General features: G+C 43.8%; 1 protein-coding gene across 21 annotated transcripts in view; it reads right to left on the reverse strand.

The window, feature by feature from the left end:
- MAGI1 (membrane associated guanylate kinase, WW and PDZ domain containing 1) overlaps positions 1–27,755 on the reverse strand; it is a 341,064-nt gene that overhangs the window by 15,786 nt on the left and 297,523 nt on the right. For 15 of the 21 annotated variants that reach the window (XM_086755360.1, XM_086755380.1, XM_086755364.1 and 12 more), the window contains 6 exons: positions 22,512–22,543; positions 15,017–15,233; positions 8,987–9,064; positions 6,191–6,282; positions 4,987–5,179; positions 1,597–1,890 (listed from right to left, as the gene is read on the reverse strand). In XM_086755360.1, coding sequence (XP_086611486.1) covers positions 1,597–1,890; positions 4,987–5,179; positions 6,191–6,282; positions 8,987–9,064; positions 15,017–15,233; positions 22,512–22,543 — 906 coding nt within the window. The remainder of the gene's footprint in view (positions 1–1,596; positions 1,891–4,986; positions 5,180–6,190; positions 6,283–8,986; positions 9,065–15,016; positions 15,234–22,511; positions 22,544–27,755) is intronic. The other 6 variants (XM_086755367.1, XM_086755374.1, XM_086755376.1 and 3 more) reach the window with 1 other exon arrangement.

Here is a 27,755-nt window from a genome sequence, read left to right on the forward strand (position 1 = left end):
AACTTCCAGTTAGCGAGTATCTTGGGCTAAAGCAAACACAACTCTTTACAACCTCAGATCAACATTTCTCTGTAGAAAAGAGTTAGAGAATAGTCTTCATACAGTAAAAGTTATTTACAGACACGTTTGCAAACACTTTCAGAAGATAAAAGCGCACTCTCTGGTTTAGACTGAGTTCAGTTTAATTTAATAACATTACCCTGTTGTGTTCTGGCACCAAAATACCAATTCTGGAAGAGCAGTTTCCAGCAGCAAGGACAGCGTGAGGTAGCCTAGTGCCTGAGAACTGACAGAACTTGATGCACCAGGTCTATACTAGATACTTCCCCTTGAAATCTCTGCTGCCATGACTGCCCAGAACAGTGCTAGAAATGGCCTGTTGTACACCAATACCAGCAAAGGAGGTGATGCTCCCTTGATGTATTAATAAAGACATTGCTGATGGGTAACGGCAGAAAATTTCAGAAAAAAAAGCCTAGAAAAAAGAGGGGAAGATCACCTCTTGCCACATGCACCTATGTGCCCCAGGAATACTCAAGCTGTACAGGGAGATTGCAATGTATTTTTGTCTGCAAACCACAACCCTGCTCTGAGAGGTAGTGTGAAGAGGGTCAAGACATGTTCTGCCTTTCCTTTCCCCTTCCACCTCTATCACATACCACAGACTAATAGGGAGGGGACATCTTCCTTTTCCCCTACAAAGTATAAGCGGATGCTGCCTCTGGCCCTTTGGGAGGACATGGAAAGGGAAGAAAAAAGCATCTGTGTCTGGTTTCACCCTTGCAATGACATTTCTGCTCTAAAGCAGGCTGTTCTGTGCACGCTTGCAAAACCAGCGTACGTACACCTCTTCTGTAGCAATGCCTGGAAATGGGTGTCTGCTTAGCAGAAAGGACTGTCTTCAGAAAGAAACCATGAACACTTCTACTAGGGCAGGATATTAAGTGCAACATCACATGAATTTCATTTCCCTTTACTCTGAAGAAAAGGATTTGGGAAGAGGTGGAATGGATCAAAAAAAAAAATCCTTTTTTTTTTTTTAAACAGTATTCTCCATTTTATGTCTCACCAGCAAGCACTATTAATTAAAACTTTCCAGCTATCAGCATGCTCACTCTATAATGAGGATCAGAATAACTCTGATTGCCAAAGAGAAGTTAATCAGTTTAAGCATTACTGCTTTTAAATCAACGGGCTCAATTCCACCACCAGGAGACATATTTCATTCCACCTGCTCCATTTCTGCATTGGCAAACAGCATCACTGGGAGGATCCCGGCTGCTCCTCTGAGAGCAAACCCCAGGAAGGCACCCAGCTAGCAGGGGAGCTGCAGCTCCAGGCAGCATCAGGAATTGCCGTCGGTGGCATTTTTGCTCTTCAGGTTGGGATTTCTCATTTTGCTTTTCTCGACTCAGTGCTGAACAAAACCCAGGAGGCAAACACCTACCAAGTCTTGTCCTCCGATTAAGCTATTAATTACATTAATTAGGGCATGCTCACAACTTTTAATTAAACAGATCCCCACTCGTCTCCTTGCGCTACAGTGCTCAAATCTTTGTCTCATTTGAAGCGCATCGAAAAAATCCCAAGACTTACCAAACGTCGTCCCCGCCTCCGGCCTGCTCACTGAGGAGACAATGACAAAGCCGAACCCCTCGTTTTCACCACGGCGGATTTCCACGTCATAGGGCTGGACCATGGTGCTGACGACACCACTGCCCCCACCACCACCGCTGCCGATGCCACTGGTGCTGCCGCTGCCTGAGCTGACGGTGTTGAGGGAGTTCTGGCTGCCCTGAGGCGTTCGCTTCTCCTCTGTCAGCGAGGCCGGCTGGTTGCTGCTGTGGTGGGAAGAGGCTGGGGAGGGGACCTCATTCTCTGCCTTAGGAACTGAGGAAGAAAAAAAAAACATTTAGTGGTTGAAAAGTGTTGTCCACTGAGAAAAAAAGTAAAAAAAATATATATATCACCTGCTTTAATTTATAAATCACGGCCATAAGGATGAAGAGCTCTGTCTCCTTTTGGATGTCACCACCAATGGCTCTGTTTGGCGATGGCACCCACCACACACGCTCATCCTCTCCAGTGTACGGTCATGCAGCCAAAGCCTCTTGCTGCTGAACTACAGCAGCAGTATGGCTAAACCAGTGCGGCGCTGCGTGCTTGGATGCTCTGTTGCATTTTAAACCTGGATGACATTAGTTCAGAGGTGCCTCCTTGAGCTATCACATCCCCACTTCAGTTATATGTGTGCACAAGGAGAAAGGGTAATTTTAAATACCCATCACTCAACACCTGCTTATTTTTTAACTCAATGCTATCAGTTGGGTAGCACTGATTGCCTTTGATTAATGTGATCTTAAGTAATAACAGCCACCCATCCAAGCTTTTTCGGATGGAAGAACAGCAACTATCATCTGTACAGTCTGACACAGTTGGGGAGGAACCATTAAACATTATTAACATTAATATTAAACAAGTGTTTAACAGCAACTGAAGTTGGAAGTGGTATGAGTTTAAAATCTAATCAGCTACCAAAAGGCTTGAAGAAATCTCAAAAAAATTGCTCAGTCCACACTCTGCTCGAGTCAGGGCTAAATGTACGTACTGTCAGTCCTGACAGATGTTTGTCTAATCTGCTGTTAAATATCTCCCCAGGCAATCTATTGGTTGCAATATCGAGCTTAAATCTTCCCTGCTGCAACATAAGGTTATTATTTCTAGTTCTATCTAGCAGGCATATGGAGAACATATTATTCCCTTCCTCTTTGCAGCAGCCTCTTATAGTCTTGGGGAGTTTAACGCCTCCTCCCCCTTCTCTACTTCAGGCTAAACATTCCCAATTTGTTCAATATTTCCTTGCAGACCATGTTTTCTAGAGCTCTCCTTATTTTTGCTGGTCCTCTGGACTCCCTCCAGTTGGGCTCTCTCCAACTCAAACACGTCTTTCTTGACGTGCTGGACCATATTGCAGATGAGCCATCATCTGCTGGGAAATCAAGAGAGTTCCCCCCAGCCTACATCCCAGCACAATGTTTTTCTTCACCTGAGCCAACCTCAGGTTAAAGCTTGTGGCTCAGAATAGCTTCCACTTCTCGTTACTCAGCCAGTTCTCCACAGTCCATTTGCACAGCTGAGAGCAGCATATTGCACTTGTCCCTACTCAACGGCTGCCTCCACTAATCAGGTCACTTCTCCAGTTTGGTGAATCAAAATTAAGTTGAAGACCTTAAACGTAACAACAGGAAAATGGATGCCAAACAAAACCTAAATCTGTAAACCCATGATCCAAAAAGAACATTAAAATATTATTGGATTGAAATACCTGTCTGCACTTAAAGACTTAAAGCATGGACTAAATATAGAGTATTCTATATATTGAGAATATAGAAGTATAAACATTCCCCTGGATGAATCTCAAGACACAGAGTACCCAATCTTTTTCTACTGGCATATAGATAAGAGGAGGAATAAGGGACCAAAATTCAGGAAGACGCTTCTCTACAAAGTTATGCTGGAATGTAAAAACCCTGCAAATCTAAGGTGAAAGAAGGAATCCTGAATAATTTATCCTAGAGTAAGTGTCCACATTCGAAATGATTCAGAAATAGCTCAGTCTGGAGTAACAAGACCCTGAATGAAATATTAAAGGTTTTTATCGAGACCTCTCATGCATCTAAATCTTTTATGGTAATTTCCAGCCTGGAGGCTGTAAAACTGGATAGAATATCTACACACAAAAACAACACCAAAAATTCAGCTGCCCTTCCCCTTCCTCCCAAAGCTCATCTCCTAAAGCTCCTCTCACATCGGCAGCTCTTTGTCAGGAATGAGAGAGAGGGTATTAGATGAGAGATATAACCCAGCATTTAATCCACAATGGGAAGGAGGCAAGATATGACAGGTGAACATTTATTTAATATTGTGCAGAAGGGGCTCAGCCCTGGATAAGAATACAGAGCTATTTGAGAGGCACTGTTCTAGTCCTAACTTCTGCTGTGGGCTTCATTTTCAACCTGAACGATACTTTGAGGCTTTTTAAGATTAAAGTACATCAGTGCCTATTTTTCTGCTGATGCCTAAACTTGAAAAGCTAGATAATGTCCTTTCTTTTGAACAAGAGAGCTAAACTGGATCCCACTGTCAGGCTCCCTAAAGGGACTCACAAGAAGAGGCAGCACCCCAACGTTACTCTCCAATATTAAGCATATGATTGGATGTCATTTAGAAAGCTCATGTCTTCATTTTCTTTGCTATCAGGACATTTTTCTGGTACTAATCGGAGTGCCATCATGCAGTGTCACTTCTCTTTGCATCTTTGTCAGCTTCTTTTTTGTCCGCTTACACGATACACTCGTGCAGTGTGTGCACAACACCTCGCATAACGCAGCACACAGAAACCTCTCTATTACAACAAACACACACACCCTGCACTACCAGAACCAACAACGCTCACAGTTTTGCAGTTTTTCCAGTTAGTTGACTACATGTTGCAACCTCAGTTGAAGCTTCTCCTGTGCCTGGGTCAATAGCCATCACACACCAATGCCCTCACTCTCTGCCCTGGTCTCCCCTCCTGTAGGCTCTTCAGCATCTTTTCCTCCACTCTCAGTTTAAGTGTGGCTATCAGGTAGCACAGTTATATGGGGAAGAAAACAGAAGACACAGGCAGTCAGGCATAGTGTCTGTTGCTGCACGAGTCCACCTAAAAATGACATGTTTCAACTGAACAGTTCCCTGTTTTAACAGAAACCTTCACAGAGACTGGGGAAGCCGATTGAGAGAGTCTTGACTGGAAACAAAATATTTGAAACATATTTCACAAAGAACAAAAAAGACTAAAAATAATCAAAAGAGGAAGAATAACACCCCATCCCCTGAGTTTTTCCAGTATTATATGGAGGAGCTTTTCTTCTTTAAACCGTTTGCTGAACAGATGGAGTCTGGCAAAGAACTGTACCCCTGCAGAGTGACACAGCAGCCTACCTGTGTAAACCACTTTGCGCCTGACGGTCAAATTGACATGACCTTGTTTGGCTGCCTGTTGCATAAGCTGGACGACAAGCTGGTGTGATTTCCCGACAACAGGCGTCCCATCCACGCAGATCAGTTCATCACCCGATCTCAGGCGGCCGTCAGCATCAGCAGCTCCCAGCGGTACAATGTGACCGATGTAAATCTGATGAATTAGCAGAAATGGAAGGAAGGAGAGAAAGGAAGAGAGAAAGGGAGCAAGAGAAAGAGAGAGAGAAAAATACAGTGATAAATGAGAACTAGCTCAATAGCCAGCTGGAAGCAAGGGGAACGGGTACTTAGACCCAATTTAGTAGGGAAATTGTTGACAAATGTCTGCTGGTCAGGAAAGTTGCTCCTGTGGAAGCAGCTCCATTTGAACACAGCCACATCATGAAACTGGAAAACTGACATCTTGTTTCTTTTAGGTGGCCCATTCACTCTAACGACAGATAGGCTTGGGAAACGTGTTCAACCAGACAGTGACCAGAGAGGAAGATGGTTAAAGCACTGAGGGAGGGTCTTGTCAGGGAGGCTGAGATTAAGTTATCCTTTCAGTTGCCTCTAGGGTTTACAGGCTCTGTACCACTCACCTGTCTACCAACTCAGTCTTGGTTTACCTTCAGTGAGTTCTGTGGAGTTACTCTAACCTGAGAGGAACTCATGGCTATCATAAATAAGGGAAATAATTCTGGCACGGAAATACATGGAAATTCATGCTGCCACTACGTAGCTTTGACCTGTGCAGCACATGAAAGACCACGTGTTTTTAGCTTGACACCTTCCACAGGGTCTGGATTTATGGTAAAGAAGTTTAGTGAATTCAAGGAAGGAATTGAGCAAATAGAAAAGCTGACGCTCTAAGATCAAAATACTGGCAAACCTGATCAGAACACCCTTTCCTTAGTGTCCAGGCAATTTCAGACCTATGTGTTTTCATTTGGGCTATCACAAAAATTGGGAGTAGCAGGGGAAGCCAAACCCATTTCAAATATGGGTGTTCTGGCTTGGTTTTTTTTGAGGGGCACAGTGGGTAGAAGTCGCAGAATGTAAATACATAGCCTACTAGTTATTTTAAGAGACACCACAGCGCGGTCCTGCACATCTGCGTATGCTACTGCCGTTAATTCTGGAAGACGCTGTGAGTTAAAACAAGAGTATGTCTAGATATACTCACAGGTTCTCCAGGCTCATTTCCACCTAGAATCCTAAATCCAAAGCCGGTTTCCTTTCTCCATAGAAAGATATCCTGCTCTTGGTAATCTGGAACTGAAGGGAAAGAAGGAAAACTGTAATTTTTAATCAAAACCCCACATCTTTATACCCAAATCAGGACTACTCTAAAGTATGTGTAGAGGGATCTGCTGCACAATTTCACTCTTTAAATGAGGTGGTCTTGAATTTTGAGACATAATTAAGAACATTTATAGGCTTAAATACTAAAGGATTATTATTTCAATCACTACTAAAAATTATCTGATGGTTTCTGCTTTCTAGGTGTCTAGTTCTGACTTGCTATTTGTTTATCACTACAACATTTCCTTCCATCAGTATTAGCATCATTACCCAGCGCAAGAGCCTCTTCCAAATCATCAATAAATAAATGTGTACAACAGAGAATCACTCTGCCAGAAACAATACAGCTGCCTCCTCTTTCATAGGAGACAAAAGAGGCACTTGTTATGACTTCTACTGTTTAATTAACTTTCACAAGCACAGTTTGCTATCTGTCTGCTGACACTGCTTTAAATAACTACGGGACAGATCCCCGCTTGGTGTAAACCAGAAGGGCTCACTGAAGGCAAAGCAGCTCTCCTGACTCTCGCTTCCTCGTGTACGGGCTCTGTAAAACCACTGAACAGACAAAACCAGCTGGAAACATAAAAAAGCCCAATCTTACCTACTCATTAGTATGGAACACCAGCAAGGTTTTTACAATGAATATTACATACAGTGAAGCACTAACCTTGAAGTGTGGTTGAACAGTAATGTTTTACATTAACTTATTCATGCTTGCTTTCATCCTTTTTTTAAAAATGCAAAATTAATTGCTAACATTAAATCATATCAGAAGACAACTTCAGGTTCATTTAATATTTATCGGTTAGTATCTGTAACATTGACTAATTTTGTAATGATTCCCTCCCAAAATTTATAATTAATGATAAAAGGAGCTGTTCCTTTACAAGTCAGCTGCCTATATCTTTAGTAAAGAAACCAAAGTGTATTGCTGAGGAACGTAACTTAAATAAGTGCATGCTTAGATATGGGATGCAACATGTTCAGTGAAACATGATCTAGTTTTCTGTATCTATGAGCAGATAAACTGGTTGTTTTCCATTGACATCAGTGAGTGTCAGACTGGGCCCTAATTACATTTTACACTGTCGGTGCTTGTTGTGCGAAAGTTTAGGTCTAGTCATCTGGTGCTTTTCGGTGTTAAGAATTTTGGGTAGCTCTGATGCTCTCTCTTCAATGACTCAACAGGTTAAGACCTGAGAACACTAAAAATTTAAAGAATAGGTGAGTGCTAAGGCACAGATATTTGGTTTGACATTTTCACTCAACTGGTTTAAGCCATTGGTTTTATATATCATATTTTCACATTTTAATTACTTTCAGTTATAAACTAAGCTTAAGACCCACATACATTACCTTACTAAACTAGAGCTAATTTTTGGCCTGATTCAATTACAGAATAACCAGGAGATGAACACGCTGGAAGCCTGCGTGGTTCATCTGTTCAAGTAAGCTGGCCGAAGGCAGCTTGCCACCATGGAGACGTGTGGCACAACAGCAGAACTTAGACAATGAATTAACTGGTGTTTGTCACTGCCTTCAGCAAGGGGGAGCGTGAAGAGCATTCGGAAGTGTCTCTCCAGCACTTCGCAGGCTTTTTTGGCAAAGGCTGGCCCCAACCAATTAATAGCGCATGCTGGATCTGTCAGAGGCAAAATGGCTTCTGCAGAGAGCCTGATTGTGGGCCTGTTTCCTTGGCATCTCTCAACACTTTCCCATTTATCAACTCTCCAGCCTCATTGAACAATGCCTTATGTTCCTGGTTCGGGTACCCGGTAGCCAATTAATGGCCGCTGGGGATAGCAGTAAGCCAAGATGTAACGGCAGTGTCAAACCAAAACAACAAAAAAAGACATGTCTAACCCAAAGAAGCAAGTTCATTCATGTAACGCTCCTTCTGCTGGAAGGATTACAGAGAGGTGAAACACAGATACAACAAACATACAGACAACACACATTTACACAGTGTGAGTACAAACCCAACAAAACTCCTTTTACCGCTTTTTGCGCCAACTCCGCAGTATGGTGATTCACTGGCACAGCCCAGAAAACCTCATCCACCTCTGTGCTTCCATACAGTCGAGGTAGGACCCCCTGAGCTCTCCGTACTGGAGAAGTACTTTAGGTTCTCTGCTATTCAGCAGTGCTTCAGAGGAGCCATTTCCTTACTTAAAGGAAAACTTCATGGCGGTGCTGAAATTTTGTTGAAAGCGAATGAAAAATGGCCTCCAGGAGTCATTCATTGCATCTTGGCACCTTGACCTGATCTCAAGTACATCTGACTCAAAAAAAATTGTGTACCTAGCCCATATGTGTAAAACTTGCCAGTCTGCTCATCTTGTGTTAAACCAGACCATTTGGAGACCATCGCAAAAGTGGTAAGAAGAGCTCTGCCGGGCCATGAGGAGGAATGGAAGGAGTGCCACAGCCCCACTGACAAGTCACATGAGCAAACTCATGAACGAAATGGGAACATGATGCCCCCTCCCACCACCGCCTACGAAATCCGCCGCTAGCCAGTACACAGTAAAGCAAGTACTCTGCACCTCCGTGGCTAACCTTGGCATACGGCCCTGCCAGACTCCCTTGGTGATGAAGACCCCCCGCCACAGAGCAGCAATTACACCAGAATAAGACAGCACAAGACACAGATACATTCTCGGCACAGTCTTACATTCTCCAAAACTCGTGGAATTGATTTCTCTCTCTCTCTCACCCTTGCTCAGTCCAGTTGCAGGCGAAGGTGACATAGCTGTAATATTAATTTTACAATTTTGCAAAGCTTAATGTATCTGCTTTCTTGTTAGTTCATTTAATTAATTTTGACTGTATGGATCATGTTAGGCTTTCATGCATATAACTGCGAAGGTTATAGCTACTGTGGATTACGACATACTAGTTTTCATGTCTATTTGCACAAGCCTGTGTACATGTGGATATATAATACACACACATATGAATTTATACATTCATGCACATGCATGCAGTTATATTTGAATAACTCTTATCCTCAGAGAAAGCATCTCTCTGAGAACACCTTAAAAAATATTTTTCTAAAAAAAAAAAAAAAAGAAAAACCTCAGCTAAGTTTTCCAAACAGAAATATCTTTTTCTAATATAAAAATAAATTCTAAACACATGGTGATGAAGAATGAACACAGTGCTTAATTAGAGGTAATTTTAACCAAACTTTCCTATACAAACTTTAACAATTATCTTACACGCTATATAAAAAAAAAAAAAAATTCTGCCCAGCATGATATCAGTCTCAACAAAAGACGGATTCAAAAATAATCAGTATGAGTTTGCTTTAGTCACTAGCTCATTTGAGGCACAGCACTTTCAATGACTCATTGCTTGGCAAAGTACAAAAGTTTTAAGGCCCTGATTCAGTAAAGTGTATAAGGACAAGTCTAAAATGAAGAGTGAATAGTCTCACTGAAGCTGAAGGAGAGTTTCAGCACTGAAAAGTCCTGTGATTCAGCCATAAATCGCATGAGATGCCATATTTGCAGTAGTCTTGTCTTCTAAACTATCCCACTGCAGAATTCCAGTTTTTCTGACTTTTTCTTTTAATCAGCCCTTCTAGTGGGACTGTAAGCGTTAGAAAGATGGGTTCAGCATGTTCTCGACAAGATGACCAAATTCTACCACTGAGGTCTGGGGAAGGAGCGATGCCTCGACTGAGCCGTGGACCAGGCTGGTGCCAGACAAACATTAGCAAAGCCTGCCCAGGAACCAGCCCCGTCAACAGCTCTGCAGCCTCTGCGGCTCACGTGACGTGCTGCAAGCACTACGGTCCTTTCTAGCAAGACATTCTCTAAGGGCATGGCCGCATCTGTGTGCTCAAGTGCATGACTGTAACTGTTTGTCCCCTGTTAATATAATAAAAGGACATAACCCTACCATGTGGCTTTTACTAACTACTATCTTTAAAGTCAGTCTGATCAGAAGGCAGCTGCAATTTCCTGAGAGTATTTGTCTTTTCTATCTAATGTTTGGTATCATTGTGCAAATATTTTTAATTCTATGTAATTGCTGGTGAGTGAACACTACACGCTGGGGTCAAGGCTTGTTTGTATTATTTTAACTAGACTTGGGGAGAGAAAATCCTACCAAATAAATTATGTGTCTGAAAATAAAATTCAAATATTAACAATAACTTAGAATATTTTAAAAGCTTTAAAATTTATCTATCGTGTTCTGCTTTACTTTTAATTAAATGCTTAAGCCCTTCAAAGGGATTCATTAACACATCTGCAATTCAGATTAATTCATTTTGTCACTGCTGTTTTGACAGATGGCCATATGTAGGATATGGTATTTTGCAAAGCAGTCAGGCCACATGAGAAAAATTTGACAACAGATTGCGTTAATCTTTAAGGAAGTTTAATAATACATTGAAAAATAAAAAGCATATTATAAAAATGTATTTTCAACAAAACAGTGCGGGATTTCAGAATCGTGGTTCTCTGACAAGCTACTCAATTGCTGTCTCTCTCACTGAGCTCTTCACGTATGTCATTCCGGGATCTTGGAACCGCTTCAGTTTTTAAGCCTTAAGGGTTTGTCCTCGTCTCTGACTGATGCACATGACTCCCACTGGCAGAAACGCGTTACCCATAAAGAGGAGCTCAGGCAGCGAGAACTCAGCACCAGCAAGGAGTGCATTTGTTATCGCCACCAAATGATTCGTTCTCAGATTCACTTCACACAAAGCCGGCTACTCTCAAAAGTCTTAATCCAGCAAAGAATCGCCACTCTGAGCCAGATTGCAGCAGAGCATTTGAGCTCAGCCTCAGCCTTAAAGCATCCTTTGGGTTTACAGCTTGACAGTAAGCTTCCTTGGACTGGAGCCCAAGCACTCAGCACCTTGCATGCCCGATCCCTTCACCCAGCGGAGCCGCATGCGAAGGAACTTTAGCCTGCATTAGTTGAATAAAGTTGCAGTTCTCATCTGCTGCTATTCAGCCAGATTCTAGACACGGTTATGGAGCCATTCCTTAGATTTGCATTATTAATTCTAGCTTAATTTTTGTTCTTTTTTTTTCTTCCCCTAAACAGACAATGTCTGTGGCTCTCCTCCAAAGAAACGGAGTGCTTCCTGATATTAAGACGCATTGGGTAAATAAAAAAATACATGGTTTTACAAAATTATGGGTTATCTGGCACTCTTGAACCAAATTCTGCTCTACCAATGGCTTCAGTGAGACAAGTCACATAAGTCAAATATAGTCTTTTTTTTATGAAACACTGATCCAAAGAATACTGAAAGAAAGGAAGAATGCATTTTACCAATTCTGAAAAATTAAAATGTTGCCTGTGTGCTTTCCATGTCTACATTATTATTATTAATGTTAATAACAGTGGGATGCATTCCCAGTGAAAAAGACAGTAGGCGGTCATTACAGTTTCAGTACTTCTTAGAAACATCCTGGAGACAATGTATTAATATATTGAATAAAATCTCTTTATACTATTATTTTTAGATTTAAAAAAAAAAATCTGTCTGGGCTGGGGCTAATGAATTCGTCCTGTGTGAACTGCACTTGAAAAATTTCACTATGCCCTCGTTATACTCAACAATTTCACAAATGGGATGAAATAAAACACTGAAGATTATGTAATGCTCTAAAATTCTGTCTTTTTTAACTTCATCATATACTTCAACACAAAGGGTTGTTGCTGTTTTTCAGTCCACTTCTTGGAGATTCAAAACCCTGCCTCTCAAAAGAACATTTTATAATCTTTTTCAGGTTTATTAAAATTTAGGCCATGAATCAACAGAGAACAAGCCCAGGACTGGGCAGGAGGAAGAGCTGAGCTGGGGTTCTCGGGCAGCAGGGGCTTCTAGGGCCCACCAAAAGTTATGGGATGTGTCAGCTAATCTCAGCACTGGCACTAGGGTGGGATCCTCCTGTTATACATGAGATATTAATTTAGTTCTGACTTTGCCTTCATCAGAAAATGCAGAGAATCACACCTAGCACCCAAAGCCATGGATGCCATGGGAGAGGAGATGCTAACCTCAGTCCCAAACCCAAAGGGAATGGGTACTCAAGTAAAGAAGAAAGCAATGATATCGCTGTATCACTGCCAGCCAAAGAACGCACTGGAGTTAAACCGAGCCGCAGCTGGGTAAAACCATGAAGAACAGCACATGTGGAGCAGACAGACTCCAGTGAAACTGGAGGCCCAGGGAACAGCTTCTCCCATCCCGCAGTCTGTGGTGCTCCGTGTCAGCAGAGCTCCCCATGACTCGTCTGAGAGCCACAAAATCAGTGCCTGGGCAATGCTGGGATGTAGATCTCAAAGAGATAATTCACACTAATGACAGAGCAGCCACCAATCTCCCACTTTTCATGCAGATCAAATACAGGGAAAGAAAAGAAACACGATGACTCGCCCCAAGCTCCCAGGGCAGAAGAGGCGCCAGGTTTCAGGTGTGAACCACAGTCTCCATTTACGAGACTGGGTAAGGGACAAAAGGGGAGGGCTTGGTGAGGGAAGGAGCAAGAGCTGACTGCTGGCCTCTAAATAAAACCACCAGTCACACTTTGGGATCAGATCACGACAACAGACAGAGCATGTCCAACCACTCTTTTCACTTAGACTCTATCTTTCCTGTCTTTCTTCACCTTTCATCAGGTGCAGCAGAGCCATGTCACTAGGTAAGAGTGCAAGTTAATCGGAAGGGAATGTGTTTCACTCCAGCATAGGGTCGGAAATTCACAGGCCCTTGGCCACTTCTAGTGGCACATGCTTACAAGGAGACACGACCATACCACACTTCTGCCATTCTCCAAAAATCCAGTGTCTATGAAATCAAGAAATCTCAGAAACACCTTCCTGGGAAGGAAATGGCAATGGGACAAAGAGGTGGTTTAGAAGCACTGACATTCAAACAAGTAGGTCTTATCTGGTAGAAGAGGCAGCAGATAAGGATTGAAGCAGTAGAAGAAGATCAACCACACTACAGAGATGCTGGACCACGGAAAGGTGAGGAAAGCTCAGGGAAGCTGAAGGGGTGTAGCAGGTCCCAGTCTAGCAAAGGGCCCAGGCAGCGAGGATCGTGGCACAGCGGGAGATGAGGCATGGGAAACCAGCAGGTCAAGAGACAGTGAAAAGGCTTTTAGAAGCACTCTAGTCACAGACAAGGACAAAACCTCTACAAGATACCTGCAGCCATCAAGGAAAGAGGGAGGATTTAGCACATGGTGGTGGAGGTGGATGCAGAAGGTCTATCGCCTGCCTGCACACTCCAGGATTTCTCCAGCTCAGCCTCGTGTTTTGTCAGGAAAGACAGGCAGGAGTTAAGGCTGCTAAGCTGATACTAATGAGTAATTAGTATAAGTTAAACAGCTAACTAGAAATTAGCTAAGTAGCTTCAGGGGTCAGAGGTAATGCCAGCACGGTGCCTATGAGAACCATGTGAGCTGAGCAAGGGTGATGCCGGTGCCATGGGATGGTGATGGCCTCAGCTTTGTCCATCCAGGCAGGAGGAGCTCTGCAAGGCTGAAGAGCCACCGTCTCTCAGCTCTTGCCCCGTTTTCCTATTTCATTGAGATGCACTCGGCAAGTTCCATCACTGCACTTCTTCATAGATCAGCATGACCTGGCCCAAGAGCCGCAGGGTCAGTACGTCTCACCCCTGGGAAGGGAATGGAAGGGAAGCGGCGCACAGAAGCTGAGACACCTACAAACCGCATTGCTGAGACATTCAATCCGAAGAGAAGCATCTTCAGCCAAGAAACTGTGACTCATGATTTAATTTTTCCAGGACATAAGATTTCTAAGTGATTCATTTGGTCAGAAAAAAAACAGTCCTACCATTTTTCATTCTGGGGTAATGTTCATTTCATACCGGTTTTATCAATTTCCAGTTAGCACAATAAAATCAAACTCCAGGTGATACTCTTACAGCACCAAGACTTTGAAGCTCCCTTTTCTGTAACTAAAGTGACTATTGCTTTGAAAATGAACCTAATACTCTAACTCTTTCTTAAAAAAGCTTTTACAGATTCTATTATCTTCAGTAATGCAATCAAAGCAAAGCCAGCATGTTTATTTTGTTTGCAGAGAAGAAACTGATTGAAACTACATTCATAGCCTTGGAGCAGAGTAAAAGCCCTGCTGAACTATTAGCCAAGTATGCAGATTATTAATTGCCGTATAAACCACTTACAATATGCGTTTGATATCTGTATTGTTAAAGTGTCCACTCTGGTCAAAGTAAAACGGCTCAGCTGGATTTTCTCCTCCCCAGAGTGAGACTGGAAAGCATCTGACAGGAATTTCACCAAACTAAATACCTCCTCTCCTTACTGAAATTCCTATGCATATCAGATAACGAGTCTTAACCTCAAAAAAAAGTTTAGGATCTGGAAACTTGGAAATTCTCCTTCAGTCTAATTTAAAAGCAAAATTTAAAAAATAGAGGAAAAGATGGTCTTTAATTTTAAAGGGATTTTTCGTATTAAGCTTTGGGCTAGGTGCCCTTGCCTTTAGAGATTATCTAAATTCATCCCTCATCAGAGGAAACAGCACCTCTATCAAGTAGACATCACTGACAGATACCAAATTAACAAACTGCAGCCTTATATTTTCAATATAAATCTAAAAGATTCAGTTCTTCGCAAAGAAAATATACAGAGAGCAGCTGCCAGAGCCGTAGCCTTAGCAACCACATCTGCTTCATACTCACGTCGGCTTTCATACATGCTCCTGGACTGGGCCCAGATTTTGAATGGATCTGGCTTTTTCTGCCCAGAACTGTCCGGTTGATCGGCAGCCGGCGCCTCGGCGGTGGTGTAGTCCGGCAGCACCTGCGTGCTGTGAACGGGGGAAGCGGTGTGCCCGCTGCGGTGGCTGGAGACGCTATGCTGAGAACTGTTTTGGCTGTCTTTCCTTTCAAGTGGTTGCTGTAAGGAAGAAAGCAAGTGGAAAGAGAGAGAACAGACGGTTATTGGTCTTTGAGTGGGTGTTTTCCATCAATTTTTCTCTCTTCTTTGATCAGGGTTTCTGCATGCACATAAGTAAATATATAAATCACAGTTTTGCTGCCACCAGTTAATGCTGGGTACAGTTAAATTCCCCGATGACAGGTTTTGATAGGCAGACTGACAGAAAGAGATATGCAAAACAAAATCATTTATCATAAAAAATTACACAGTTCTCCATGCCACACATAAACCAAATCTAAATCTCATTATAGGTTACTAGTTCCAGTGCTCTTCTTTTTTCCTACATTAAGGCAGAAAAACTCAACAACCTTCTACTTAGGTAACTTAAGAGTCTAACTTGAGCCTGCAGGAAAAAGGAAAAATTACCAAATTTCACTGTGAAAACTTCAACAGTCCCTCTGAAATAGACGTAAGCACAGCCCTTACTATGAAAGATCACTTTTCCTCTGCAGCTTTTGCAACCCCCACACCGTAAGTGGGTGGACAGCAGAGTATCACTTCCATGTCTCTGCGTCCCAGAGCATCCACAGGATTACAGCAGACCTTCACAAATGTGAAAATGTCTATTTGCAGTTTGATTTCCTTGTTTTAATTGAGAGAATTAAACCAGGAAAAAATATGTCCACCTAAATTCAAGGCTTATTCAAAAGCAGTATGTCAAGAGCTCTGCCTGCTCAATATTTAGCCAAGCAGGGTACATAATTCTTCACTCAAATTCACAACGGTGTGCTCAAACGAAGCCCAAGCCACATTTGCATTGCCAGGATTTGTACTGTTCAGTATGCAGCAAAATCCTCCCTCAACAAGAGCTCCTCAAACTGTACAGCAAATGCTTTTTAATGCTCTTTTGAGATGCCCTTGGCTTGGCATCAAGGTTGAGTACCATCTCCCACCTGGCTCCAGCACTGGGAACCGGCACGTTCCTGGGGCTGCTGTGACACAGAGGGTGGCTGGAAAAATACCATCCTACAGGTTGTTTTTTCAACATTCACAATTTCCTGGTTAAAAGGGGTCAGCCACTCGTACACCAAGAAACGTCAGACAAAACTTTAAAGCCTCCTGTTGGCAGGGGGAACCCGAAAACATTGCAATAGGAGTCTCTGCTTTCAGGGACTTCTCCATAGAAAACCAAGCAGGGGGTGCGAGAAAAGCCAGCGGCCAACACAGAGCAGATCAGCACGGGGGGCTGAAGTGCACATGGGTCTGGAGACCCCCTCCTGAGGGGTTTTTGGGGGTTTGTTTTAAATTGCACATATGTTTAGGCTTACACTGAGGAAAAAAACCCCAGCTCCAACAGCCCTTTGACAGGGCTCAAACCAGCTCCAACAGACTTGGACCTCTCAGCCTTACATTCAAGTTGTTGATCCGCTACCAGCGTGTTTTAAAATGGTCTCTCCATCGATGAGAATGTGAAATTGCCTTTGTCCTTTAAAGTAATTTCGAACAAAGAATACCTGCTGTGATTACTCATCTGCAGACTTTCAAATACAAATATCTGAACCAATTTCAAACATTTTTAGCTTTTTAAGTGGTAAAAGAAGCTAATTTGCATGCAGTTTTAAAACATCTATGCTGAGGATAATCACTCCTTTGTAACTTAAAAATATAAAAAAAGAAAAAAAAACCATTTTACAACTTTCAGTCCAGCCATCTGGATTGTTTTGTTTGTTTGGCCAAACTACTAAAATAACTACAAGCATCCTGTGAAACTTCAGGCCAATCTTGCTGGAAATAGCTGGTTTACAGAAGATGGAGCACAGAGACTAAAATGCGAAGCTTTATTCAGCCCTTGGGGAAGTGTTGAGGACTCTCTGGAAACTTTCTGATTTAAAAAGAACCAAAGCTTGAACTTAAAAAGTGCTCTCGCTTCTTGATATGAAAGGTCTAAATATTGAACATATGAATTCTGTTTCACATTTGGGTTGCAAATGGAAGTGTCCGCATATCTCCAGCAAAACCACCTTTAATATAACTGGAATTGCAATTGCAAATACACGGATATTTCGTAAGAAATAGGGAAAAATTTCTTCAGAGGGACAGTTGTTTTTCCAAACAATAACTCCCCCAAAAAGCCTGAAACATCTCTGTTTAGGAATTGAAGAGGGGAAGAGAGAAAGGGGAACACAACCACGGAAAATGAATATATGTAATTAAATTAATTCAAGATGATATTAATTGACTTTCACATCACCATATGAGGCCAAAAAGGTTTAGGGCCAAGCTTCTTTTCACCTGCTGTAGCAGCTTCAGAATGTCATCACCACCCAGGAGAGATGAGCTGATGATATGCCAATGAAAGGATAACTCCTGTCTCATTCCCAGCTTTGGGGCCGATCCTCCTGGGTCCAGATCTAACTGTTCGGCTGACCCAGCTCGCACATGGGCAGGAAAGCAGCTAAATCGGGTCCAGATGAGCATGGGGCTGTTTGGCGACAGAACGCTGTAGAGCGGGCAGTTGAGACCTCACCCTGAGACGCTGATCATGTTTTTTCAGCACAAAGTAAAGCAGATCAGCTGCATGATGTTGACTTCTGACAGTAGCTACAAGAGGATGGGACACTGAATGACCCCAGCCAGTAAGAGCACCCTTGCCCTCCAGAGTCTGTGGTCTTCTCCAGAGTCTATGGTCTTCTCCAGAGCTGTTGAGAAGCATGAATAGCTTGCCAGAAAGACTCTTGACCAAAAGTGGGTAGAAATCAAGTCTATGATGACTACCTTGAGCCCATTTAGGCAGATGGCACACTTAAGTACAGGTGATGGGAAAAACCAGTCACCTTGGTACTGTATTACAGCCATGACAAAATAAATACATGGAAGGCTGGAGCTTCTCGTGCCCTACCCAAGCCCCAGGTCTGAGAGCCATGGTCTGTGCCAGCTTCCCTACACCCCTGCTGAAACTTTGCAGTGCTCATCCTGCAAAACATAAGATGAAGAAAACGTACTATTGGGAAGAAAGACCTGAGGTTAACTGGGACATCAGCGTGGCTCAGATTTTTGAGAGCAGCTCTGGGGGCAATTGCTGCAGAAGAGGGGGGAGCAGCGGGCAGGGTTTGGGCATACATCAGCCTTCCAGGATTTCTTCCCCCCACTCTGCAATTCCATTTTCAGCCACAGGCACTGCATTGACCGACCTGAAAGGCAGCTTCTCCCTCAGCAGAAAGGCTGAGTGAGCCCACACTGAGCACTACATCGTCCTCTGGTTATGGGGAGGGAGGGGAACAGCAAAGGCGATGTGAGCCGGGGAGCTGAAAGCTGTTGTGTTTCAAAAGGAGACAGAGGGAAAGCTGCTTACAAAAGTCTCCAAGTGCCTGGAAGATGCTACAGGTACCCACACAGCAGAGACCAGTTAGTCACTGATGCTAAATGAAAGAGTAATTAAACATTACTTTGTACAGTGACTGCTGAAACAACCGAGGCCCATGACACGGCTGAGAGGTGGCTGCAGGCAGCGACGGGACGCTAATTATTAGCAGCAGTTGTGTATGTCTGTGTCAAGCAGAGAGAAACCCGCAGCAGAAGAGGCGATGGTAGCAAAGAGCGTGTCCTGCAGCACGAACAGACACCAAAGCTTTTTGGCACAGGATTCTCCAGGCATAAAACTGCAAGAGGGAAGAGTTGCTGTGGTTTCCTCCCATTGCATTTCAAGGTGCGAGGAAAAAAACAGTCTCTGAACAAAGAGGGATGTGTTGTACAAACACTCATGCTGAGGAACCAACTTCTGCTCCTGACAAAAACAGGACATCAGCAAAGCCCCAAGTGCTGCCTATCCACCCAAAATACGTGGCAAATCTTTTGTCAGGGACAGGCTGTGCACAGAAATTGCATTTTTGGCCACAATTCAGCTATGCTGGCAATGTATTTATTTCTACTCAAAAAAAAAATTTGACTTCTGGAAGAGCTTAGCACCTTCCTCCCCCTGCAGAGATCCCATCTTCTGATGATCCAACTGCATATTTTGTGCTCTAGAGCACTTTGGAGAAGCTGGTCCTGGCAGCGACAGCAAACTGAGGTGGAAATGAGAATTTTTGCCCCCTTGTGGAGTATTTTGATGCATGCAACAAGGAAAAAAGAAAAAAAAAAGTTTGTTTTCATCCATGTTATACCAGGACAACTGCAAGGGAAGTTGCTATGCTAGAGAACTTGCACACTGAAAATGTTTATCGCCAGACGGCCAATACAAAAACATTATCCATTTTCATCTAAAAAAGAATGAATGGGAGACTGGAAACAAACAAGCAGCACAAAGAGCTGCTGTGAGCATGTCCTTGGCAGGGGAGAAGAGAGAATAAAGAACTTGGAAGTGCCCAGTCCCACGCATGGCTGCAAACTTTTTTTGTACTCATTTGGCTCTTCCACCAAGGTTGAAAAACTCGCCTTGAAAACTAAGAAAAAGAGCAAAGCTCACCAGAAGAAACACACAGGCTGAAAAATACAGCCCAGGAAAACTGAGCTCAAGGCAGAAAAGTATTCCCAGACCGTGCCGCAGCCCTGGCACTGTCAAACCTCTCCCAGGGGCTAAAACACCTCCCAGCTGGGGGGTATCCAACAGCCTGAAGTTGGCCTTTCGGGAATACGGGATCGGGGCCGATAGCTAAAAATAGGGCTTGTCTGAGAAAGAGACAGCTGTTGGCAGTACGTCAGGAGTGTGCCTGGACTTTGGGAAATGATACGAGACAACAAGAGAGGGCTCATCACCACGCTGAGTGATGCAGAAGAGGATGAAGACCCGAGCTCGTGTCTTCCCTGATGCAGCAGAAGAAACAAGGAATGAGCACAAGTTAGGATCGGGCCAACCGCTCCCGACCTGGATGTACGCTGTCCTCTCACTGCAGCTAATTTATTAATCAAGGAATGCTGGAAAACATTCCCCTTATGTCGGGTAAAGGGAGCTGGGGAAACAGGCAGCACACTCAACCCGATCCCCACAGCCAGCCCTGCTGCACCGGGGACAGCCCGCGGGCGCACGGCTCAGCCGGCAGTACCCACGTTCACCCCACCGCTGCGGGCACAGCAACCCATCCCTGGGAAATGGCGGGGCAGGGTGCAGGCACACGGCAGCCCAGCCGGGGAGCGTGCCAGCGGGGCGGGCTGGCTCTCCCCTGCCAGGGCAAGAGCAAGCGGGAATCCTCACGGCCAAGAGGGCTGGGCTTCCCTCGCCCCGCAGCCGAGCAGTGGCCCTGCAACTAAACCAAGGAAGGTGTTAGCAATACCGCTGCTTTTATGCTTTTGACCATCGCCATGCCAGCTCTGGTGTTTGTGTAAATCCGTCCCACAGTCCCAGGGACTCTGCACATGGGTGACTCGAAGCATGTGGCTCCGGGTTTCCGTGCTCAACCCGCAGACGTCACTGATGCCTGGGGATGCAGGAGCTCGAACGTTCTCCGCTCTGCCCCTCAGAGGAGCGGTGGGTCATTAAAGCTGCCGCACAATGCAGCAGTGTAAAACATCGCCGCTAATTGCTGATGCAAATAATCTGGCGTGCAGGCAGGGGGAAAGGAGGCTCTGCTTTTTGTGAACCCTGAGCTTCAGAGGCAACAGCACTGCTTAGGGCCGTAGTAAAAATTACTGGAGGGACTTTAGAGCAAGGCAAGATGGTTTGGGTGAGGCAAGATGGTTTGGGAGAGGGACTGCTTTCCCAGGGCTGACCAGTTCCTCAAAGCAAACAGTAGGGAGAAATCTGCTGTTGCACGGCTGCACCTGTTTGCAAGCAGTCTCTCTGCTCACAGAGGCAGGATTATGGATTTAGATGCTGCCCAGATTTTCACGGGGCATCGCTGCCGACCAGAGAGGTGTCTGACATGGCAGGATCCCGCTTCACCTGATGCTGAATAAACATGTGGCAAAGTGGGATCCTCCACACTTTGAGCAGACCGAGACCCAGTGATCCGGGCTGGTTTAATTACAGGAGTCAGAGTCCGGATCGAGCGCAGCCTCTCCTGCTCCGACTGGGGGGAAAAAAGTGCAGGCAGAGAAAAGAAACGTGCCAGACGCGTACATATTTTGCACACTTGCTTCTGTTTTACCGAAGGCTGAAATGATCTCCGTGTACGACAGAAGTGAGCAGGCAGGGTCTGACATGCCTGTGATCTGCGAGGGAGCACGCCCCACGCTTCTGCCTCCCAACGTTAATGCGAGCTGACAATGGTAGAGGCCTGGGCTCACGTGACTTTAATCAGCGCTGCCCTAAGCCATCAGAATCACATTAATTATTTCAGGGCTTTCTTTTCGGGTGAACAGAGAACTCGTATTAAAAGCAGGAGCCTTCTGCTCAGCCCCTCTTGCCCAGGTTTGCAGCGAGCGGGCTGTGCCCAGCTGCAGCTCCTGGCACCCACTGGGGACCGTCGGGGAAGTTTTGCACCCTCTTACAACACAGCAAGGACCTCACTTGCCCAAGCTACTGGGAGAGAAATGTCTTTTTTTCCCATCCGTCTCAACAGACAACTAGAAACTTTCAGGCTTTAAGAATTCCATTTCCTTTAAAAAGAAAACATTTCTTTTTGTTGCATACAAATAGCATGATAATTTCTCCTGCAATATCACGCACGGAGCTTTAATGAGACTTTAGATCACAGCTTCCATGCTATTAGCTAACATGTCATCCAGGTAACAGCTTCACATGGAAATACGATCAGAAGGGACAAGAAAATACTGTTCTGGGTTTTTTTTCTTTTTTTTTTTTTTAATAAAGAATCTCACACCTGCAGCACAATCCTACTCAGTATGAAAACGCCTCCAGAGCAAGCGCTCGGACAGCTAGCTGTCTGTAATCGTGCTCCGTTCAGGCTTTGTCTCTCTCGACAAGGTGCACACTTTCCCATTCTGTTAATAATTCAGCCAAAGGTACTCAAGAAAACTCAGGGAGTTAATGGAAAAGGTTGGTGCCTAGGAGCACCGGAGAGGAATTGCTATTCGGCAAGAAGGTGGAGCCTCCCATCTTTCCAAAAGGAAACAATAGCTTTTATTTTTTTTTTTTTTTTTGTAAGTTAAAAGATAGAGAAGCTCAATCTGTCTGGGAAGAGGATCTGTAAACCTGAGGCTTCATTTGCAAATAAGTCCCCCTTCCGTATTGCATTCCTCTTTCATCTCCCCATGCAGCAGGAGCCGTGCAAGGTAATCATGATCGCAACAGAAAGACAACTTAAAACAATCGAGACCCACAAAGAAAACAAACCGAACTCATGCCTTTCTCCTCCGAAGCAGACAGACAGACAAAAATAGTAGCTGAAAAGTGCTTACCGACTTTGGGCTCTTCTTTGGGACCGGCAGTCCTGAAAAATGGCAAGAAGGGAAAAATAAACATTAGCATCAAAAGGTTACCTTCCCTTAGAGAAACAAATCCCTAGGTGTATCATCCGAATGTAGCCATCTGCAGAGTTATGTCAGCTTTTGCTCTCGCATCGGAGTTGCCAGTCGGTTCATATCGAATCAAAGCGCGGGGAGAGGGAGCGCGAGCGCGAGACGGGCGCGGGGGGAGAGCTCTATCCGCATTAGCTATGCTGACTTGTGCCGCAGCAGTCGGGGAGGCTGGGAGAGAAACCCACAGCCCTCAGCGGCCGCCGAAACCCAGCGCTCGGGCGGAATCTCAAATGCTCCCCCGGATTACGGGAGACTCGGCTTTACAATTAAAGCCGAGGCTGTTTCCCTTTGACGCGAGCGGCTCGGCGATTTTATCGGACCAATCGTGGCGGCGCAGGGGAAACAGGTTGATTTTTTAAAAAAGTCTTTCTCTAGAAATCGATTTTTGAAAGGAAAATGTGCTTCGGCTTGAGCCGGGAGGCACTGGGCTGGGCAAAGGAAAACAAAAGCATGCGGAGGAGTAACATTTTATCCCTAAAAACAGGAATGTTACTGAGAAACACATTTCCCTTCCTGTCCACCCTAAACGTAAATCTTTTAAGCCAGAGATGTTATCTGTTAGTTACAATTTCAGAGAGCTGAGGCTTGAAAACAGCACTGCGAACATCCTGACCCTCGGGGGGATGCTAGGGAGCCTGGAGAAGGGGGGCTTCCACAGGTTGTGGTCGATGCAAAGAAAAAAACCTCTGGGAAGGCACCAGAGAAGGCTTCTTCAAGGACAATTTTGCATTTTGAAGCAGCCTCTTACTCACTCTGTGATGAGCCAGAGAACTGAAGCGGGATTTCTATCAACTGCTCCTGCATACAACCCAGCTCCCAGCAGCAAAGGGGACTCTTGGGGGGGATTTACGCACAACGTGGGAAAAGCTCTTTCCTGGGCATTGTGCAATCCACCTTCCTTTTCCTCTGCTGCCGGAGGAGAGGGAATTCTCTGTATTTTGCTCCACGTGACACTCCAGAAAACAAACATAAACCAAACCAGAAGATTACACGCCACAGTAAGTGCTCAGTAGTTCAGATGACTGAAAGCTGCTTTTGTCTTTAGGATGTGATTTACGTGGCATTTACGCCGCTTTATGTTTTCTACTTTATGCATTTTGTTTGTGCTAAAACTCATGCCCTCGTCTAACTTTTACACCGAGAATAAAATAAGTGATGCAAGTGAATTACAAATCTATCTAGGAAGAAGCTCGTTTTAAGGCAATTTGGGAGATGTTAGTTCTGAATGGGGAAGATCCACAATTAAAATGATACAGAGCTCACTTTGCTGCCTGTTCACAGACTCAGATGCAAACTGTAATGAGTATTTTAAGTGAAATATTTTCAGCTTCTGAGGGATATCTGTGCTCTGCACATCACTCTGAAGCATTCCCAGCCAACACCTGATACCCCTCCAGGCACTGATTGATCGAGGGACAAGGAAACATCAAAACTGTTTGAACTAAACAATCGAGATTGCGGCTTCATTTCTGCTGACGGCGACTGTGTTTGTATAATACTTTTAAAGAGGAAAGCACTAATAACGTTCATGGCAAGTCACATTTTAACAGGCATCATTTATCACGGAGATAAGCACACAGATAGAGATTCTCCCTCTCTCTCTCTCCTTCCACATGCATGCACACACGTTTACTCTCCCTTTCCACGAGATGCTCCTTCCTATTAAATCAATAGGTAGAACAGATCCCCACACACGCACGCAACCTTAATGGACCGACATGAGCCAGAATTACAGGAATTTAAATGCTCCCAGTAAAAAATAAAGCTGAGATGCAGCTGGGTTGTTGCTTTAAATTGTACCAGAATTCAGTTTATCGCATCACAAGCATTAAATATTAAAATTTACTAAGTATGAACTACTGAAAAAACCTTTTATTCCAAGTTTGTCATTAATGTTGGCTGTTCCAACCCAAAAAAAAAGATGGAAAATGGTTGAAAAATAATGGAAAAACACATCAAGGCCATTATTTGGCAGGTCCTTCAGAGGCCGATGAATCTTACCATGTCACTGCTCTGTGCCAGACTCCGCTGCAGAACAAGCAGTAATTGACTTTTTACCAAAATAAGTGATTGCAGAACACGTTAACAAATGTTGGTGGTTTGTCATGGGACAAGCTTATAGGCAGGGGAATAACTTGCCTGTACATTTTCCTGTAAAAATGTTATTTATTCATCTAATTAGGGTCTCATTTTAGAACTCCAGTTCTTGATGCAGCAGGCCAAATGAGCAATGATAGGTATAATATGTAGCTTTCATGCTCAGATGATGGAAAGGATATAGTATTTAACATCAATGAACATGAAGTGCTTGAATAAATCCCAAATCCTGGGAGCACCACTAGCGAGAAAACGCCAAGCTTTTCCAAAAATCCGCTGGCAAAAACAACTGCCCAAGCCTATGGATTTGGGATGGTGACAACTATGAATTACAATATCCACCTTCCAATTACGTTAACATGTCCTGTCACTGCCCAAGCCACTGCTCTTGCCATGCCTTGCTTGGTACGCTCATCCTCTGCGCTGCCCCGTTCTCTCCTAAAGCCTGACTGCAAGTTTTTCGGAGGTAAATGGCCCAAACATGGACTTAACACCCACTTTGCATTTCATTGTCCTATTTTTCAGTGGGCAGAGCATCAGCATTCACATCCCTGGCTAAGAGAAGCCAAAAGGCTTCTCTGCTGCTCTGCCCTCAGATTTGATAATGGAAAAGTGATAGTTTATATCGACACTGCAATATAACTCCTCTGTGATTTAATGCCCATGGACATCTCTCACTAGTCCTTGAAATGCATCTTCTAATTTTGGGAGGTTTTGGAGGTGCAGTTTAGGGACGGTGGAGGAGTTGTGCAACTGAACAGGCTGTTGTCATCACAGAGTTAACAGTGTTTTTAAAACAAACGAGCACATCTGGTAAACAATGTCAGTATGACCTAAAACCCCTTCAATGGGCTCACTGTAGCTACTTACTAAATGTGCCTGGAATTAAATTAATTAGAAAACACAAATTACTCCCCTCTAAATAACAACATAATAAAGCAACTGCTTAATGAAAAATATCAGTGATCGGTGAGCAATCGGCAAGCACAAAAAAAGGGATTGTAATCAAACTAAATTCACAGACTCGTCAGCAAGGCAAGAAAGGCTTCATACAAGGTTAGTCAAAAATGAGTCAGATGCAAGGATCTAAATTAAACTAATTATCACAGAGATTATTACATTTATCTTAACAAAACCCTCTCTCTTTTCTCCCCAGTACTCCCTAAAGCTCTATGTACAGCTGGCTGCATCCATCTGCTCAACTACATTCTGTAACATAGGGGAAAAAATGCAAATCATTAAGCAAGTTTTTTACCATGACTTCAGCACTCTTAATGCCATCACCCATCAGGAGCAGTACTTCTGTTGTGTGACACTATTATGTTGTGAGTGATGCGCTCCGTGATGTAAGGCCACATCTCAAGTTATTTTCCATTATTTGGCCTGTGTTAATTTTGCAGTCTTGTGTGGTAAAACTCTGGGAGCTGAGAAGCTGTAAATTCCCCAATCCTACCTATGATGAGCTCATGGAATAACCCATGGGACAAAACCGTGACCCCAAGTGTTGAGGTTTCTAACATGCAGTGGTCCTCAATTTTTACAGGAACACTTTCTCAAATCTTCTGTCTTTATGCAAGCAAAGTAACATGGGAAGATCATGACACTCGGAAAATTCTGTTTTGTTAAGCATATATAGAATGCAATGTGTGACTGCAAATCCACATCATAGCCTGGGCCTGACTCTGGTGCGAACTCAGAAGGACACAAATGCTCAAAAATTACCTAGATGGATACCAGACACATCATGCCCTGTTCCACAACCCTGTATTTTAGAGAGAGTGGATCAAAATGATCAAAAGTTGAATCTTAAGCAAGACCTATCTCTAGGCACCACAGAAGTCACCCAGTCAACCCATCCAAACAGCTTGGTTATGTGAAGGCCTGTTGGCATGAACACTTCTCCCTCCACCACAAAAAAAAAACCCCTGTATTTCAATGGGATTTTAGCTGAAGTGAGAGTAATTCATACCAGTTTGCACAATCCACCCCGGTATAAAGGCAGTCTAGAAGCCAGATGTATCATCTTGCTTATTCCTTACAACATCTGTAGCTACTGCTCAACATTTTTAAGTTTTGGAGTGGTTTTGCACATGAAAGGAAAGAACAACTGTGCCTGGATCTTCACTTCTCATGACTTCTTAACACTTCCAATCAGGACACCCTGTGACCTGTCCATACCCAACATCAAAAAAAGCCACAGGTAAGCCTCGGTGAAAAGGCCACCATTTGCTTTCATCATTACGTGACCTGCAGCCCAGACACTTCAAAAGATGAGGAGTAAAGTACTGGAGTCAGGGGGTACACAACCATATACCCGGCATTGCACTGCAGCATTGGTCGCTGCTTTCTGTGTGTAAAACAAGGAACTCTAAATAATTAACGTTAATGACCATTAGAGCTGCTGGGGGACAGAGGAGGGGAGGTTGGTGGTGACAAAGCAATCCCCTTGATTCTGCATAATCCATTGCCAATGAATTTCTAATAAAGGAGAAATACCATCGAAAAAAATAGATGGAATTTGATCTTTTTTTCCAGACTGGAGAAAGAAAAAATACCAGAATATTTTGTAGCAAGAGAGGTAAGCCTGCACACAGGTATAAGGAGCATCATCAAGAAGAAAACCCATAGTTTGTCCCTGACCAACTTTTTGACTCATCATTGTGATTTGCATATCAAGAGTATCACTGCACTAGCAAAAACATTAGCTATGCAATACAAGTTTTAAGCGAGAGAATAATTTCCACCGCAGGAATATAGCCCTGCCATAAATCAAGTTTGGTAACTACCAAATACAGTGAAAAATGCTAACGCTCAATGCTAATGCTAAGAAAGTGATGTTTTTAAAAGACCATCTTGGGCACAATTAACCCACTGGCACTGGCAAAAAAACATAATGAGGCATAGTACATTATTGCCATTAACATGAATTTCAGTTCTAGATGCTCTAAAGATGTTAAATTCTATTAGCCTCAATTACTCATCCTTGGTCAGGATGCTAAACAATTCCTTGTAACTGAAGGTTCAGTC

This window comes from Chlamydotis macqueenii, chromosome 10, assembly GCF_036417535.1.
Source record: "Chlamydotis macqueenii isolate bChlMac1 chromosome 10, bChlMac1.mat, whole genome shotgun sequence".
NCBI lineage: Eukaryota > Metazoa > Chordata > Aves > Otidiformes > Otididae > Chlamydotis > Chlamydotis macqueenii.